Below are 18501 nucleotides of genomic sequence, written 5' to 3' on the forward strand. Positions count from 1 at the left end.
GGTAACAAAATAACACAAACATATAAAACCCTACAAAAATGGAGAACTAGAGGAAGAAGAAGATGATGCAAATAAATGGAGGTCCAAAGAGGAATGAGGAGATAGAGAAAATTGAAAAACATCAACTTTTTAGTTTTTTCATCAAAATAAATGTAAGATATCGTATAATAAGATATTACTAGATTTCCACCCGCACAACCGTGCGGGTATATATTTTCACATTTATACATATAGATATTTGTTTTACATAATTATTATATATTTTTAATGTTACTCACATATTTAAATGTTTGTATAATTATGCCAAATATAATAATTTTATAGTTTTCATGCTGTAAATTAAAATCATCACATATATATATTGCTTATTATATATTTGTTCTATTGAATTTGCGTTTGATTACTAAACTAAATTTTTTAATGCATGAAATAACATATATGTAAACAAAATTTGTATTTAATTTATTATAATCATGATCCATAATTCAAATCGCTAGATTTTTTTAGTAATTTTTTAATGTTTATTAATTTTATATAATAAATTACTGTATATTAAAAAGTTTAAGATAAGATAAATGTTTATACATGTATTATATAGTTTACTAATATTAATCCGTTCTACCAACATATTATATTTTTAGCATAAATATTTAATATTTATGAAAATAAAATATGTTAACCTATCAATTTAAAATAATTTTATCTTATTTTGTTCAATATAACGTTTTTATTTTAAAATGATAGATATTATTATAAAATTAATAAAATAAGATTTAATTTTACTCTTTTAGTAACATTTCATTACTAATTACAAAATTAGTTGAAAATATTTATAATCAATTTATGACAATTAAAATCTTATTATAATCTTTTTCAAGAGATTTGTTAGAATTTTAATTTTTTTTTTTAAATTAAAAGATATAAAAGATATTATTATTAAAGTAGTTAAAAATATTATATATATTAGCATTAGTGATATACATTTAATAGAAAATTTAAATGATGGTCCAAATAAAAATATCACTCATCAAAAAATTATGATTTTTATTTTATTAGAAAAAAAATTTGAAAAAAATATAATAGAAATAAATATTTATTTCTAACAAAATCTTTAAAAATTATTAGTATATGTATTTTTGAAATTAATTAATTTCATTTTATTTAAATTTTCGTTTATAAACCAAGACTATATTCAATTTTTATTTCTAATTATATTTTATGATAATTTAAATTAAAACTAACTAATTTTTTAAAGTAAATTTAAAAAGATTCTAAGAAGATTTTAAAAAGATTTTGTTAGAACATTTTAAATATATTTATTTGTATTTCAAATAAAAAGATAAAGATATTAAAAGATATAATAATGAACTTATGTTGAATATGATATTTTCTAGGAATTTTCCAAACTAAAAAAATCACACATGAAAAGAAGTCATGACTTCTGTTTTAATATATTAGATATGAGTTAATATGTTTATTTACCATCTCTATTTATTTGAATGTATTAACCGTAATAACTGTAATCTATTTTCATATTCTGAAATTTGTTTGTTTTTCAAAATATTTTAGGTTTTATTGTACCATTTTTAGATATATAGTAAATAAATAATAACAATAGTGAGGTACATTTTAAACATTGTTAGATCTCAAACAAATATAGATTTCAAGAATATAGGTTTTTTTTATATTTGAGTATTATATAAATTTGATTTTGGTGATTATATATGAGCTGATAAATAAAAATATATTATGAAATTATAAGTAACATATAACATAATATATGAAGGCATAACATTTCATGTGTTGGGAAATATATGCGTTTGAAAATTAATGCTATAAATCAAGCTTTAGATTTTTGTAATTAAATAATTGAACAAAAAGAAACCAAGCTTTAGTTTTCATTAGAAAATTGAACAAAAAAAGAAGTGAAAGTTGGTGCCTTGTTTTACCAAAAAAATACTTTGGTACCTTATTAATCATTTCTTTTAATGAAGAGGAAAGAGTAGAACAGCAGATTGTAGGTAAATCTTGTTTTAATATTTTTGCATATAATAGGGTAGAATATTAGTTGACTACTGTTAACAAAGAACAATATTTTTTAATTTTCTAGACAGGTATGGAACAGCAAGATTGTAGGTAAATCTCGTTTAAATACTGTTGCATAATAGGTAAAATATATGGAAAATGATGAAACCATTAAATTTGATGATTTTCTAATAAATGAATCATGATTTATAATTTAATAGATAAGATTAGAGATTAAGTAATATGATTTTCTAGGAATAGGTCCATTAAGTCTATTTTTTAAAAAATCACACATGAATCAAGGTTGTGACTTCTGTTTTAATATATAAGACTAGATCTCGACCCGCGCAACCGCGCGGGTTTTTGTTTTCAATTCTAAATTGGTATATATTATAATATATATATATATATATATATATGTCTATCAATTTTTAAAACATGATAAGTATACGATATATTTTTTATTGAATAAATTGTTTCAAAATTTCACATGCGGATCAACTCATCAAGTTCCCATTGAAATAGGATCCACGCAAGGAAAAGCACTTGCCATTCGTTGGTTATTAGGGGCATCCCGAAAACGTCCGGTCGAAATATGGCTTTCAAATTAAGTTCCGAATTAGTGGATGCTGCCAAAGGGAGTGGCGATGCCATACGCAAAAAGGAAGAGACTCATAGAATGGCAGAGGCAAATAGAGCGTTTGCACATTTTCGTTAATCTATGAACAGGATCTATATAGACACATAGATCCGTGGATCCATACATCTCGATCCGAAAAGAATCAATAGAAAAAGAAAAAATCGGAATTGATCGATCTCTTTCTCGAAACAAACGAAAAGGAAAGAAAAGACGAAACATAAATCATGGATCAACTAAGTCCTCTCGGGGACTTGCTTAAGAATAAGAAAGAGCAATCTCATGTAAATACCATGGAATAAGGTTTTAACCTATTCATGGGGATTCCGTAAATATTCCATTCAAAAAAAAAAAAAATTGGTTTTTTTTTGGAGATTGGATGCAGTTACTAATTCATGATCTGGCATGTACAGAATGAAAATTTCATTCTCGATTCTACGAGAATTTTTATGAAAGCCTTTCATTTGCTTTCCCCATGATAAGTTAATAGATTGTGTATCACGCATATACCCTTAATAATTTTATATATTAATAATTGAATTCATATATTAATATATAATTCGTCTCTATTTTTATATAAATAAAAGAAAAATAACATGTTGATTATATCAAAATTATAGAACAATTAACGAATTTTAACTTATCATGGGGAAAGACACTATTGCTGATATAATAACCTCTATACGAAATGCTGACATGAATAGAAAAGGAACAGTTCGGATAGGATCGACTAACATCACCGAAAGCATTGTTAAAATACTTTTACAAGAGGGTTTTATCGAAAACGTAAGGAAACATCGCGAAAACAATCAATATTTTTTTATTTTAACCCTAAGACATAGACGAAATAAGAAAGAATCCTATAAAACGATTTTAAATTTAAAGAGAATAAGCCGACCGGGTCTACGAATCTATTCTAACTCTCAACGAATTCCACGAATTTTAGGCGGAATAGGAATTGTAATCATTTGTATCTTCTTCTATATATATATTTTCGGATTATTATTTCATTATTAAAATCGTAACTATATATATATATAGATTAGTAAAATATTATTTTATTGTCATATTCAAAAATATTACACATATAATTATTTGTTTTATTTACCGGATCAGGGTGAAACAACCATAGTCAGAGAAAGATCTACATCTCGACCCGCGCAAAGGTTTTTGTTTTCATTTATTTTTATATAAATATTTATTATAATAAGTATTTTGTTTTATTTACCGGATCAGTGTGATGAATATGTGATTTTCTATTTATATAATGTGCAAGAAGTTGAAAATTAAAACTGCCGGTTTAATGTTTCTTTACAAGTGAAATGCTTCAAGGGGATGTGTAAGATGTGGATCATCACTTGATCATATATTATATAACGTGTAAGTGAATATAACAAAGGTTCTAATGCATTTTTTAAATAACAAACAACTCATATTTACAATTCTAGAACTATACGTTAATGTTTTAGTCTAAGGACTGTTTGTTAATGATTTATATTTACGGTTGAGCAAAAACGTTGATGCATTGGTTTGATAATGATTTACAATTACAATAATTAAGGAAGCAAATGTTGGTTTGTAAACCAAACCGAAATTGTAGATGTGTAACAAAATTTTAGGGAATGATATAATAAGCCATATTAGTAGTAATAAATGAATAAATGATAACTGATTTCTAATGATGGTCCACTAAGTCCATTTTTTTTTAAAATCACACATAAATTAAGGTTGTGACTTCTGTTTTAATATATAAGATACACATATTTAGGAGTATTATTTAAAAACAAAAAAAAATCTGTAAAATAAATATATTTATCTAGATTGGGTAATTTAGTCATTTAACATAAATAAAAATGTACTTTTCAAAATAGATAAATGGAATGATAGTTTTCAAAATAAAATCTCAAGTAAATGTATTTATCCAAATTTTCCCTTATAATAAATCATATGTATTTTTTTAGTTAGGAATTATACTAATTAATATATTATTGTACAAAATTTCATGAAAATGAGTAATACAAATTTTATTATTAGTAAACTATGATACTTGATATAATATAAAATAAAAATGAGTAGATAAAAATGTGTTTCTAATGTTTGAGGTTGGGAATGTTGCATGTAAATAAATAAAAATAATCTTTCTAAACTTTATTTAAAATAAATTATTAAAATTCAGATATCTATACTATTATTTGCGAAGTAAATTTTTGGAATCGAGATCTCACGTTAAAAGTTAGAGCGGTTAATATCTATAATACCCTTAATGAATTTTATATATAATTAATTATATAATCAAAAACGAATTTTGATTAATAATATTAATTTTTTTAAAAAATAAGATAATTCTTATATATTGTGTTGTTATCTTAAAACATATTTTCCAATTATAAAATTTAAAAATAAACTATAAAACAATTATAATAAATTCAGTGGTTAAAGTTAATGTTATCTTTAATAAATTTTAATTAAACGTATATATTTAATTAGATTTTTGTCATATATATATATTTTTTTGATTTAATTTTTTTGAAAACATAAATAATAAGTTATTATGCTGGTTTTTGAATTAATAAAAAATAAACTAATAAATATTTGTAAACGATTAAGCCCGCATATGCGGGCAAGACACCTAGTTATAAGTACATACTAGTGTTTTGCCCGCACATGCGGATATACTTTTCTTACAAATAATTATTAGTTTGCCAAATACAATAAATAATTATTTATGTTTTAACAAAAAGTTTAAATCAAACATCAATATATATAATAAATATTTTCATCAAAATATATGTTTATTATTGTTATAAACTTTTAAAAGCAATTATATATTAGAAAATTTTTATATCTTAATTTTTATAATAAAAAATATTATTTACAGATAACAAAAAATATAGATATATTATATATAAGAATTATCTTTTTTTTTTTAAGTATGATTTTATTTTGATGATTTTTTCATATTAGTTTATAATCAATTAGCTAATATAACTTATAATCTAATATTATTAATACATAATTCTTTTTAATGATGTAATAAGAAAACATATCTAAAATCATGGAAAACATCACAGATAAACAAAATCACTTTTTGATTGATTAATATTTAATTATAAATTATTCTATGTCTTAATCTTTTATAATCGAAAATATCTTTTTTTAAAGAGAAAATGACACAAAGAACACTAAACCAAGTTTTCCTCCCCAAACTAGCACTCAGGATCAGAAATCACAAAAATAGGTTTCATTAAAGGGGCAATTTACCCTTATGCTCTCTTCTTTAACTAATTTAAAAAACAAATTTGAAATCAATTGTCGCCGTCCTCGTTTCATCGCTTCTTCTTCTCCTCATCGCTGTCTTTCGTCGTCGTCTCTCCGTCGTCGTCGTCTCTCCGTCGTCGTCGTCTCTCCGTCGTCGTTTCTCAATTGATCTGTCGTTTCTACGTCTATTCATCTCATTCTCTCTCTCGTGTGTCTGATTTGATTAAGGTTTGAATCATTTCATTTTGTTATACATTATCTAGGTTTTGTTATATATTATTCATTTGTTGATGAATTGAAGTTGATTTTGTAGAACAATGGAAGTTTTGTGCATCTGTGGACAATGGATCTCAAAAGAATCTCTCCAGTGGGAGTTTCTTGTTGATTTGAAGAGGAATGCATCAATCATTTCCATAGAAGAAGATCTACTGTATGAAGATTTGATGAAGATTGTCTCTGAAGATTTTAGTGTTAAAGAGGAAGAAATCAGTTTGAGTTATGGTTTTTCATTGGATAAGAAATGTATTATTGAAAGTTTCCCCCCACTCTCGATAGGTAATACTCGTCAGCTCAGAACTTTCATTTCCAAGACTAGAGCATTTGATGGAACCTGTCGTTTGTGTGTTAAGATTTGTATGATTTTTTTCTTACTTAGACTTTTCAGGATATGCTTCATAACCAAGTATTATGCCTTACAGAACTACTTGACTTTTGCAGGTTAGTACTGATCCAGCTACCTGTAACACTGAAGCTTCTGATACATTTGCTTCTACTGTTCCATTGAATGTCAATCCAGCGCTTCTTTCTACTGTGCAGAGTGAAAAACAGGTACATTGTCCTTAATTTCCTTTTTCTGTTTGTGTTTGCATGATATGCTTCATAATCAAGTATTATGCCTTACAGAACTACTTGACTTTTGCAGAGTTTTCTATATGAAGGTGTTTCTACAGTTCCTCTGAATGCTCTTCCGGATTTTAGTACTGATTCAGCTAGCTGTAACATTCAAGCTTCTGATACATTTGCTTCTACTGTTCCATTGAATGCCAATCCAGTGATTCTTTCTACTGTGCAGAGTGAAAAACAGGTGCATTGTCCCTAATTCCCTTTTTCTGTTTGTGTTTGCATGATATGCTTCATAATCAAGTATTATGCCTTACAGAACTACTTGACTTTTGCAGAGTCTTCTATATGAAGGTGTTTCTACAGTTCCTCTGAATGCTCTTCCGGATTTTAGCCCTGTCCATATTGGACTTTCACCAAACACGAGAGTAGCTGGCGATATTAAGGTGAATAGCTATTTTAAGACAAAGAGAGAGTTGATGTTGAGGATGAAGAAATGGGCTTTAGAGTGGAAGTTTGAGTACAAGACTGTCTCTTCTAACAAGTCAAGAGTGCTTTTGAGTTGTGTTGATGAAAATTGCACGTGGAGGATGCGTGCTATCAAGCTACCTGTTTCAGATTTTTTCGTTGTTAAAAAGTATGTTCATGAGCATACATGCGATACAACACACAGGAAAGCCAACCACAGACAAGCATCTGCAAAGTTGTTGGGTTCTTTGATTTCCAGCAATTATGGAGAAAAAAAGGAAGGTCTCAAACCGAAACAGATTATTGAACAGGTCAGGATGCTGCATGGTGTTCACATCAATTACAAACAAGCTTGGAGAGTGAGAGAAGAAGCTCAGATTTTGGTTAGAGGGACTCTTGAAGACAGCTATTACAATTTGTCTAGGTGGTTGTATAAAATCACAGAAACAAACCCTGGTTCCTTGACTTATCAACATGTTGATGCTGCAGGAAAGTTCAAGTATGCATTTGTGGCTTTTGGTCCATCGATAAGGGGATTCTCATTGATGAGGAGAGTTATTGCAGTAGATGGTACATTTCTGAAGGGAAAATTCAATGGGACTTTATTGGCAGCTTGTGCTCAAGATGGGAATTATCATCTATATCCTCTCGCCTTTGCAGTGGTTGACGCAGAAAACGGCGCCTCTTGGAAATGGTTCTTTAGAGGTTTGAGCCAGAAGATCCCGGACGCTTCGGATCTTGTTTTTGTATCAGACAGGGCTAACTCCATTTCTTCAGCGTTGGAGGATGTATATCCCTTATCTCACCATGGAATTTGCAGGATCCATCTGCTCCGCAACATCACTCCTACATATGCGAAGACTGGGTTGCTACCTCTGGTGGAAAGCGCTGCTGATGCCTATACGTGTCACGAGTTCTGGTTAATCTTCAAGGACATAAAGGATAAATGTCCTGAATTGGCTAAGTATCTGGAAGAGTCTGATTTTAGGAAGTGGGCACGAAGCTATGCGCCTGCGAACAGGTATAATATCATGACTACCAACATTGCAGAGTCTCTCAATTCTATGTTGAAGATGCCTCGTGAGTTGCCCATTATCTCTCTCCTTGAAACTATCAGATTGACGATGACCACTTGGTTTTTTGAGCGATGCGAAGCGGCTGCGAAACATAAGCACCTGGTTACTCCAAAAGTTGTGCAGAAATTGGTATCTAGGTTAGGGGCCGCAATGTTGTTGAATGTGTATCAAGTTGATCGAAGCGAGTTTGAGGTGAAGGATGAAACAATGAAGTTTGTTGTTGAATTGGAGAAGCGGCATTGCACATGTAATGTTTTCGACATTGACAAGATCCCCTGCATCCATGCCATCGCTGCTGCTAAGCATATCAAGAGAGATGAAAACCGTTTTGTTGATGCTTCTCACTTGACAGAAACGTGGGCTAAAGCTTATGCTGAAAGCATACATCCTGGTGGAGAGTTGTCAACGTCCACCTATCCAGAGAATATTGATGAACTTTCTTGTCCACCTCCAGCTACCAAAAAGAAAAGTGGACGCCCTCCTACAAAGAGAAAGAGATCCGTTGGCGAGTTTGGGGTTCCTGGATCTAAATCTCAGTCCCACAAGTGCAGCAGATATGGCACAGGAGGGCACAACAAGATCACATGCCAGAGGCCTATAGGATGAAGTTCTACATTTTTACATTTTTATCGATTATTATTTGGATGTTGGCTATTTGATGGTTACATGATATGCACAAGACCATATACATTTTTTCTTTTGGAACCCTATCCTGAATAAGTATGATTTCTTCCAACTTTTGTAATATACAACATTATCTTTTGATCTCATTTCAATTTTTAGTTTAAACTTCTTTGCTAGAAAAAAACACAGTAATATTCAACTATTCTGGAATCCCATCCAGAAATACCGAGTTCATTTCCAAGGTTTATAATACAACATTTTCTGTTAAGAATAATTATGTGGAAAAGTGTAACAGATGATTCTCCTCAGTCTAGCGGCTAAAACACCTATCTGTCGAAATTGTAACGCTTGACTCGACCCGGGTTCGATTCCCCTACTAATCAGAGTTTTTTAAAAAAATTTAAGTTGAATAAAAATAAAATAAATATATTACTTTACTTACAACATGTAATGACTGAAATTAACTTGGCCTAGTGGCTACTACACCTTAGTTCCCTCTTTCCTCCTAGTCATCTTCAGGTTCGAATCCTATGAGATGTGTATATATATTTTTTTTCCTCCAAAATTTGCAAATCACATTATCAAATTTTCCAAATGTGTAGATATTAATCCTTAGTTTTGATCTCATTTCATTTTTTTCTAGTTTAAGAAAGAAGCACACTAATATTCATGTATATTATTCATGCATACTCTGGAAGCCCATCCTGAACTATCTAAGATCTTTCCAATGTATTTTACTATAAATTCAATTATGTGGAAGCAACTAACAGATGATTCTCCTCAGCCTAGCGGCTAAACCAAGAAACCTATGATACCGAAACATTTGTTCGACCCGGGTTCGACTCTCCTACGAGTAATGGTTGATTTTTTTTTTTTTGTTCAAACATATATCTCAGGAATCGAAGAGTCTCTTCCAAACGACATCATGTAACTCAGTAACCGAAGAGTTTCTTTTCGTCAAGATTGGCTGTTATATGATTGGTTATTTCAGTAACTGACTTCAAAAATCGAAGAGTTCCACAATAATCAAGAGTTTATTTTAACTGACTTCAATAATCGAAGAGTTCCTTTTAGTTCTATAAATATAAGGGACGATATCAGACCTTTTATTCACTCACTTCATTTCGTCTGATTTATCCTTTTGCAATACAAGTTAGTTTTCGATTTTTCTCATTTTCCATTCAATTCATGAACTTTTTTCTATTTCTATTTTGTCGTAACATCTTAGTTTCGATTTTGTTGCAGGACAAAGTTTCAATGGAAGGAAGTTCAAAGAAGATGATGAAGCGTCCCATAGAGGAGGTTTACGGATGTGATGCCGCCGAAGGTTTCAATAAGGGGAAGAAAGAAACTGTGGTACATTACAGGGCTCTTCTTCGTTTGTCCAACGAATACAGGCTATCTGAGAATGATTGGAATCTGGCATCCAGCAAAGCAAATTCAATTGCTGTCCAAATCGAGTTGCTTGAAGATATTATCAAAGCTGATGGAAAATTTGATTTAACTGCTGAGTTGGAGAAACTCAAAGAAGAGCACTCGGAAGCGGAAGGAATGCTTGCTGATGTGAAGGTCAAAGTCCCTGATTGGGATAATGTTGGGGTCAAAATCGGTCACGACGGAATCAATGTCTGAAAGTCCGTAAAAATCAGCATAACCGTTTTGACGAAAAGTAATCTTCGTAAAGAAATCTTTACGAAGAGCCTTGCAGTAAAATATCGTCCAAATCTCAATCGAACCACTAAATACCGATTGTCCGAAGGCAACAGACATGTATCCAAATCGGCCGCGGACAAGCTCGAGTATGGAAATCAGACCGCGGACAAGCCAAGCTCGATCGATACGCGGCAACCAAGCATGCACACAGCTCGGTCGCTACGTAGCGACCGAGCTCGAGCCAAGCTCGGTCGCTACGTAGCGACCGAGCTCGAGCCAAAGCTCGGTCGCTACGTAGCGACCGAGCGATCGTCCCGCTCGGTCGCTATGTAGCGACCGAGCTCGAGCCAAAGCTCGGTCGCTACGTAGCGACCGAGCTCAGCCAAGCTCGGTCGCTACGTAGCGACCGAGCGATCGTCCCGCTCGGTCGCTATGTAGCGACCGAGCTCGAGCCAAAGCTCGGTCGCTACGTAGCGACCGAGCTCAGCCAAGCTCGGTCGCTACGTAGCGACCGAGCGATCATCCCGCTCGGTCGCTACGTAGCGACCGAGCTCGAGCCAAAGCTCGGTCGCTACGTAGCGACCGAGCGATCGTCCCGCTCGGTCGCTACGTAGCGACCGAGCTCGAGCCAAAGCTCGGTCGCTACGTAGCGACCGAGCGATCGTCCCGCTCGGTCGCTACGTAGCGACCGAGCTCGAGCCAAAGCTCGGTCGCTACGTAGCGACCGAGCGATCGTCCCGCTCGGTCGCTACGTAGCGACCGAGCTCGAGCCAAAGCTCGGTCGCTACGTAGCGACCGAGCGATCGTCCCGCTCGGTCGCTACGTAGCGACCGAGCTCGAGCCAAAGCTCGGTCGCTACGTAGCGACCGAGCGATCGTCCCGCTCGGTCGCTACGTAGCGACCGAGCTCAGCAAAGCTCGGTCGCTACGTAGCGACCGAGCGCTCGTCCCGCTCGGTCGCTACGAAGCGACCGGGCTCGAGCCAAAGTTCGGTCGCTGTGTAGCGATTGAACCTTTCCGAACGTCAATACGACACCAGTTCTTGCATTCTCGTCAAAACCTTCGAATGCTATCTCCCGAAGACCGTAGCAAGCTCAGTCCATGTTTCCCGCCATTCTAATTCATCGATCAAACTTCGCGGATTAGAAACCGCGGAAAACTCGTAGTAAACGTGTCGAGTCGGAAGACGGCCCAAAGGGACCTAAAACACGACTCGAGGCCCATCCTACGATTTTCCTAATCAAAAGCCCGTAAACCACAGCCTGGTTTACGCTTGGTCTACAAGGAAGGATAAATGTCAAGTTTCCGCGGATAAATACGGAAGTTTTGAAGATAATTGTGAAGATCGGGAAAAATGGAATATCTCCATTTTTATGCTATGACGGCTTAAGGGCAGAAGAGTAAAAGCGTAAACCGACCTTGGAGCTAGTATATAAGGAGTCCTAGGCGAGGAGCAAGGGAGAGAGCTTTTTAGATTCGGAATTCTCTGCACTTAGAAACTTTAGGCTTATTCTCGACAAGTTCGGTTTCTATGACTGGCACTCAATTACTAGACGAACTCGCCCAGGCAGTTCGATCTCTTGTCCAGCTCTATCAATTGAACTACGTTCGGCTTGATCCTCGAAAGGGGTACGTAGGCAGCCTTTAACAAGGTTCAGTCCGAAATCAATCTAAGCCTTTTAGATATCTTTTTCGTCCTTTGTTATCGAGCTGCGACTCAACTAGGATTAGGGTTTTATGTTGCTAGAACTAGGTAACTCGCTGACGGCCCCTGCGGCCAAAGCCTTTGTATTCTCTTGTAATGATCGCAACGCTCTTACGCGGACTCGAAATAAGATCTACTGTTTTCTCTAAACTCGTTTGTTATCTTTTCATGATTTCCGCATATATTCGATCACTTGTCGTTGGCTCTCGCAGAGATCCGGGACCTCTGGGAAATTAGGGTTTTCCTAGTTTCCTTATTTAAACGGAAATCGACAGTGCGAATTTCGGTTCCCACAGTTTGGCGCTAGAAGGAGGGGGGGTTACGGATTACTCTTACTCATAGCCACAAAACGCTTGATCGAAACGATGTTTGGATATATGAAAGACAAACTCGCAGCACTGACTGCTCCTATGGCCAACGCTTACGCAAACGCCGTGGTTTTCAACAAAATCGAAAACTTAGTCGCGACCTTCCGCCACAGGAAGAGCACTATAACAAGCTCGCGATTCCTCCTGTAAACAAGAAGGGAAACGATAAATCTTATCAAAACCTCGTAAACAAATCTCGATGCATAAGGGTTTTACCAAAACACGTTTTCCGAAAACATTTCGGAAGGATAAAACTTGTTCTCCCAAAAAAAACCGCTGAAAAACCCCTACGTTAATCGCGGAAAAAGGAAACACAACAAAACGATTACACAGCTCGGTCGCTACGTAGCGACCGAGCACTCACACGGCTCGGTCGCTACGTAGCGACCGAGCACGCACACGCTGCTCGGTCGCTACGTAGCGACCGAGCACACACGCTGCTCGGTCGCTACGTAGCGACCGAGCACGCACGCTGCTCGGTCGCTACGTAGCGACCGAGCACACACGCTGCTCGGTCGCTACGTAGCGACCGAGCACTCACACGGCTCGGTCGCTACGTAGCGACCGAGCACGCACGCTGCTCGGTCGCTACGTAGCGACCGAGCACGAACACGCCGCTCGGTCGCTACGTAGCGACCGAGCACACATGCTGCTCGGTCGCTACGTAGCGACCGAGCACTCACACGGCTCGGTCGCTACGTAGCGACCGAGCACGCACGCTGCTCGGTCGCTACGTAGCGACCGAGCACGAACACGCCGCTCGGTCGCTACGTAGCGACCGAGCACGCACACTGCTCGGTCGCTACGTAGCGACCGAGCACGCACACTGCTCGGTCGCTACGTAGCGACCGAGCACGCACACGCTGCTCGGTCGCTACGTAGCGATCGAGCACACACACTGCTCGGTCGCTACGTAGTGACCGAGCTCAAGCCAACTCTCCACTCGCTACATAGCGACCTGTAAGGCCTCAGAAAGGTCCTCCTTTGGGTTCTCTTTTGAATCCTCGTCGAAACGCTTTTCGTTTCGTCTCAATCGGAGTTTCCGTTGAGATTTTACGACGAACACAAGTGGGAATCTTCTCGGCTTGCTTCCACTCGCTACGTAGCGACCTGTCAGACTGTCAGTCGCTACGTAGCGACCTGTAAGGCCTCAGAAAGGTCCTTCTTTGGGTTCTCTTTTGAATCCTCGTCGAAACGCTTTTCGTTTCGTCTCAATCGGAGTTTCCGTTGAGATTTTACGACGAACACAAGTGGGATTCTTCTCGGCTTGCTTCCACTCGCTACGTAGCGACCTGTCAGACTGTCAGTCGCTACGTAGCGACCTGTAAGGCCTCAGAAAGGTCCTTCTTTGGGTTCTCTTTTGAATCCTCGTCGAAACGCTTTTCGTTTCGTCTCAATCGGAGTTTCCGTTGAGATTTTACGACGAAAACAAGTGGGACTCGTCTCGGCTTGCTTCCACTCGCTACGTAGCGACCTGTCAGACTGTCAGTCGCTACGTAGCGACCTGTAAGGCCTCAGAAAGGTCCTTCTTTGGGTTCTCTTTTGAATCCTCGTCGAAACGCTTTTCGTTTCGTCTCAATCGGAGTTTCCGTTGAGATTTTACGACGAAAACAAGTGGGACTCGTCTCGGCTTGCTTCCACTCGCTACGTAGCGACCTGTCAGACTGTCAGTCGCTACGTAGCGACCTGTAAGGCCTCAGAAAGGTCCTCCTTTGGGTTGTCTTTTGAATCCTCGTCGAAACGCTTTTCGTTTCGTCTCAATCGGAGTTTCCGTTGAGATTTTACGACGAAAACAAGTAGGACGCTTCTTGGCTTGCTTCCATTCGCTACGTAGCGACCTGTCAGACTGTCAGTCGCTACGTAGCGACCTGTAAGTCCTCAAAGGGTTCTTCCTTTGCGTTCTCCTTTGAATCCTGTTCAAAATGCTTTTCGTTTCGTTTCAATCGGAGTTTCCGTTGAGATTTTACGACGAAAACAAGTGGGACTCGTCTCGGCTCCCTTCCACTCGCTATAGCGACCGAGATGACATCCTCACTCGCTATAGCAACCTGTCAGGCCTCAAAGGGCTCCTCCTTTGCGTTCTCCTTTTAATTCTCATCGAAACGCTTTTGGTTTCGTCTCAATCGGAGTTTCCGTTGAGATTTTACGACAAAAACAAGTAAACCTCATCCAAAACTCCTTGGCTTGTTTCTGCTCACCCTACCTCCATCTTTGCGTTCACTTTCGAATCTCGATCGAAACGTCTCTTGTTTCGCCTCGATTGAAGTTACCATTGAGACTTTACGATATAAAAAAAAAAAAAAAAAAAAAAACCGCAAAGACCTATTTTCTCGCATGGATTCAGATTAATCGTATAAAACGGCAAATGGTTAGCTTAACACCTTAGCCGCCTTAACTATACGATTACGTTGGACCTTTTTACAAAAATCGACGTCTTATCTAAGGAGAAGATAACAGTCAAGTTCGGAAGATAAATGTCAAGTTTCAAAGGGTAAACACCAATATCGGAAATGGCGAACATACACGAGAATAGGAAACGGAAATGAGCACGCAAAACTGAGAAGGGACAAAACTGCATCTTCGAGAGAACTAAGGTATTTCCGACTTGAAATTTTTGAAATCAGACTTGGAATTTTCGTAGGAAATTACTTTGAGGCTGCCATAGAACTTTAGGGAACGTAAAACCTAGGCGGATAGTCTAGCGAACTAAGTTTTAAGCGATTTTTCCTGTCTCGATATATTGTCCCATAATTGTTCATCCAAATCTTGCAAACCGATCTAAACTCTCCAAAAGTCGAGAAATGATCGCCACGCATATCAAGCTCGCTTCCTAAAGAGAGAAAAAGTTAGAGACATGAACGTCGTCTTAAAACCGATTCGTTTCTGGCAATTTTCTCGGAACCGACATATCCCAAGTCGTCAACGTGGAAACAACCAAATCACAGTCCAAGCGTCGTCTATAAATCGTCCCGAATTATCGATCATTCCAAACATCAGGAGAGGAAACGTACACAACCCTTCAAAGTATCGGTTCAACCGTTTTTCTTTCGTAAAAAAAAAAGGGGGAGTAGGTACGTATACTATACTCGTATACTCCCAAACTTCAAAAAACTTCTGCAAATCGTCAAGAATAGGCAAACGACAATCTTAATATTCGTCTAAACGCTAGCAACATATCCAGACGATCATGAACATAATCTCAAAAACTATACATCATTTCTTGTCGCAATCATGCGTACAGAAAACTTGTACCAATATCAAACTGAAACTCGACGATTAGCCAAAGTATTGAAGCCTTTTCCGGCTTCAGAAAGCCAGTTTCGTTTCAAACTTAGCGGCAAGAAATCTTCAATCACCAAAGCATTTCTTTCAGTTTCCGTTGTACCAAGTAAGTCACGGAAAAGTATCGAAAACATTTGCGACGAAGAAAACTCGAGAATATATGTAGCATCGTGCACATTAAAAGAAGCACTTTCCTCCCGATGGTTAGCTAGATCAACTTATGGTTGACCAATTCTTTCAAGAAACAAATGTGTCATGAGAATCCTCTCGAAAAACCTATGAAAAACGTTCCGCGACTAGATCGTATTGAAATAAACTTCGGTAATACTCCATGGGTAACGCCAAGCAACCTTCACCTAAGATCAAAATCACAGCGGGAACGTTTCTCGTAGAACCCGCAGAAACAATGCTACTTTGACATATGTATACATATCACTGATTTACGACCTTCGTAAAATCGGTTATATGATATGATAAATTATCGTATAGCCCACAATCGGAAATCATATGATAAATTCTTCATAACGAAACTAAGTCCTAACAACCAAACGGTTAACGGAAAATCTAAACTTTTCGAAAATTGACCAAGTTCAATACGCTCCACAATTCACTTTAAGCCCGCAACGTTTTAACCACAATACGCGGCATGTAAGGAAAAATTCGTAACAAAGCTTCTAGAGCTATACGAAACATCCTAAAAAATGCACGAAATACATCTCGGAAGGCCAACTCTTCACAAAGCACCATGAAGGAAAACACTTGTTCCCATGGACAAATTTACACGACACCTCAGTCATAATTCCTCGATCGCAAACAAAACTATTAGCATCCGAACAGGAACAACAATTTTTGGCTGCGAACATTCTTAGTCAAACCAGAATGTTTCTCAAACACAGGGCTAATACTAAACCCTCGCAACATCGCGAAATATCTTCAAAGCCCGCGAACATTTCAAGCACGAAACGTGGCATACGAAAGAATAACAAATCTTCAGCATCGCGAGACGTCGCGGACGCCTGAAGATTAGTTCTTCGACGAAATTTCCTTCCTCGATAAAAACACCTTCATGGAAGACCAGACAGTCATACGCACTAACATCTTCTCAAAACATATTCTTCGCGAAGACTCAAAATAGTAATTTTTACCATTAAGTTTGTTGCTGATCACAACAAACTCTTAACGTCCTAAACAGACTTAGCCATCTCGTAGAAGATGACTCTCTTACATCCGACACAAGGATAATAGCGCTATAAAAGAAATCCGAAATTTTGGTCCAGCACTTCCGGTCTCCGGAGAGATGCTCGATTCCAACCATACAAGTCGTATAAGCCGAGAACCTATCGCGGACTTTAAATCGGTATGGAATCAGGATGAAACTGAAACGGGATACGTAAGTCGAATTAGTCATCGCACCCTCTAAAACCAGGAGTAAACCTAGGTCTTGCCCTAAACCCAGCGCACTGGTCTCTAACATCTCTAGGCATAGTATCAAACACCCTGATACGAGATCCCAAAATTTGTCTCTTTGCCAATATTCGAACGTCTTCAGAAAATCCCGCAAGTTTACACACTGCGGAAAACTCTCGAAACAGATTATGGATATGGCAATTCACACAGAGTTAGATTACGAGACGACAACTCGTAGTCTTCCCTCTACACCCATACAAAATGCCATCGGCAGCAACACGCCTTATAACCGCTACATAAAAACTAGACCATAAAGGTCCTACTGGAAAACTAGTCATAAGAACCTTAACTCCAAGATGAACTACGAAAGGCTTGATCCCTTCAACAAGGGTACGTAGGCAGCCGTCATAAGGCGCAGCCCCAATCTTATCGTGTTTTCTACTTTTAGGAGAGCGAGAAGATCACTTACCACAGACCTTTTCAACCATTAATTCCGCCTAACTCACCTACCTTGCCTAACTTGCCAAGCCACTCGCTAGAACCTCACGATAGAAGCTCATGATTCTAACGAGCTGGGGGGCTAACTGTTGGGGTCAAAATCGGTCACGACGGAATCAATGTCTGAAAGTCCGTAAAAATCAGCATAACCGTTTTTACGAAAAGTAATCTTCGTAAAGAAATCTTTACGAAGAGCCTTGCAGTAAAATATCGTCCAAATCTCAATCGAACCACTAAATACCGATTGTCCGAAGGCAACGGACATGTATCCAAATCGGCCGCGGACAAGCTCGAGTATGGAAATCAGACCGCGGACAAGCCAAGCTCGATCGATACGCGGCAACCAAGCATGCACACAGCTCGGTCGCTACGTAGCGACCGAGCTCGAGCCAAGCTCGGTCGCTACGTAGCGACCGAGCTCGAGCCAAAGCTCGGTCGCTACGTAGCGACCGAGCGATCGTCCCGCTCGGTCGCTACGTAGCGACCGAGCTCGAGCCAAAGCTCGGTCGCTACGTAGCGACCGAGCTCAGCCAAGCTCGGTCGCTACGTAGCGACCGAGCGATCGTCCCGCTCGGTCGCTATGTAGCGACCGAGCTCGAGCCAAAGCTCGGTCGCTACGTAGCGACCGAGCTCAGCCAAGCTCGGTCGCTACGTAGCGACC

At 37.5% G+C, this 18501-nt stretch overlaps 1 protein-coding gene across 1 annotated transcript; it reads left to right on the plus strand.

The window, feature by feature from the left end:
* Nucleotides 1-6237: 6237 nt before the first annotated feature.
* Nucleotides 6238-8910, plus strand: LOC125609992. Its single transcript, XM_048781630.1, has 4 exons — nt 6238-6390; nt 6638-6748; nt 6843-7004; nt 7099-8910. The coding sequence occupies exons 1-4, from the start codon at nt 6238-6240 to the stop codon at nt 8908-8910; spliced, it is 2238 nt and encodes a 745-aa protein (XP_048637587.1).
* The last annotated feature ends 9591 nt before the right edge of the window (nt 8911-18501 follow it).

Source organism: Brassica napus, chromosome A6, assembly GCF_020379485.1.
Source record: "Brassica napus cultivar Da-Ae chromosome A6, Da-Ae, whole genome shotgun sequence".
Classification (NCBI taxonomy): Eukaryota; Viridiplantae; Streptophyta; class Magnoliopsida; order Brassicales; family Brassicaceae; genus Brassica; species Brassica napus.

Bases quoted from the DNA above. Each gene is read 5' to 3' on its own strand.
- LOC125609992 (XM_048781630.1), top strand. From the start codon at position 6,238: ATGGAAGTTTTGTGCATCTGTGGACAATGGATCTCAAAAGAATCTCTC. The intron at 6,391-6,637 runs GTTAAAGAGGAA...TGACTTTTGCAG, and splicing joins TTGTCTCTGAAGATTTTAGT to GTTAGTACTGATCCAGCTAC. The intron at 7,005-7,098 runs GTGCATTGTCCC...TGACTTTTGCAG, and splicing joins CTGTGCAGAGTGAAAAACAG to AGTCTTCTATATGAAGGTGT.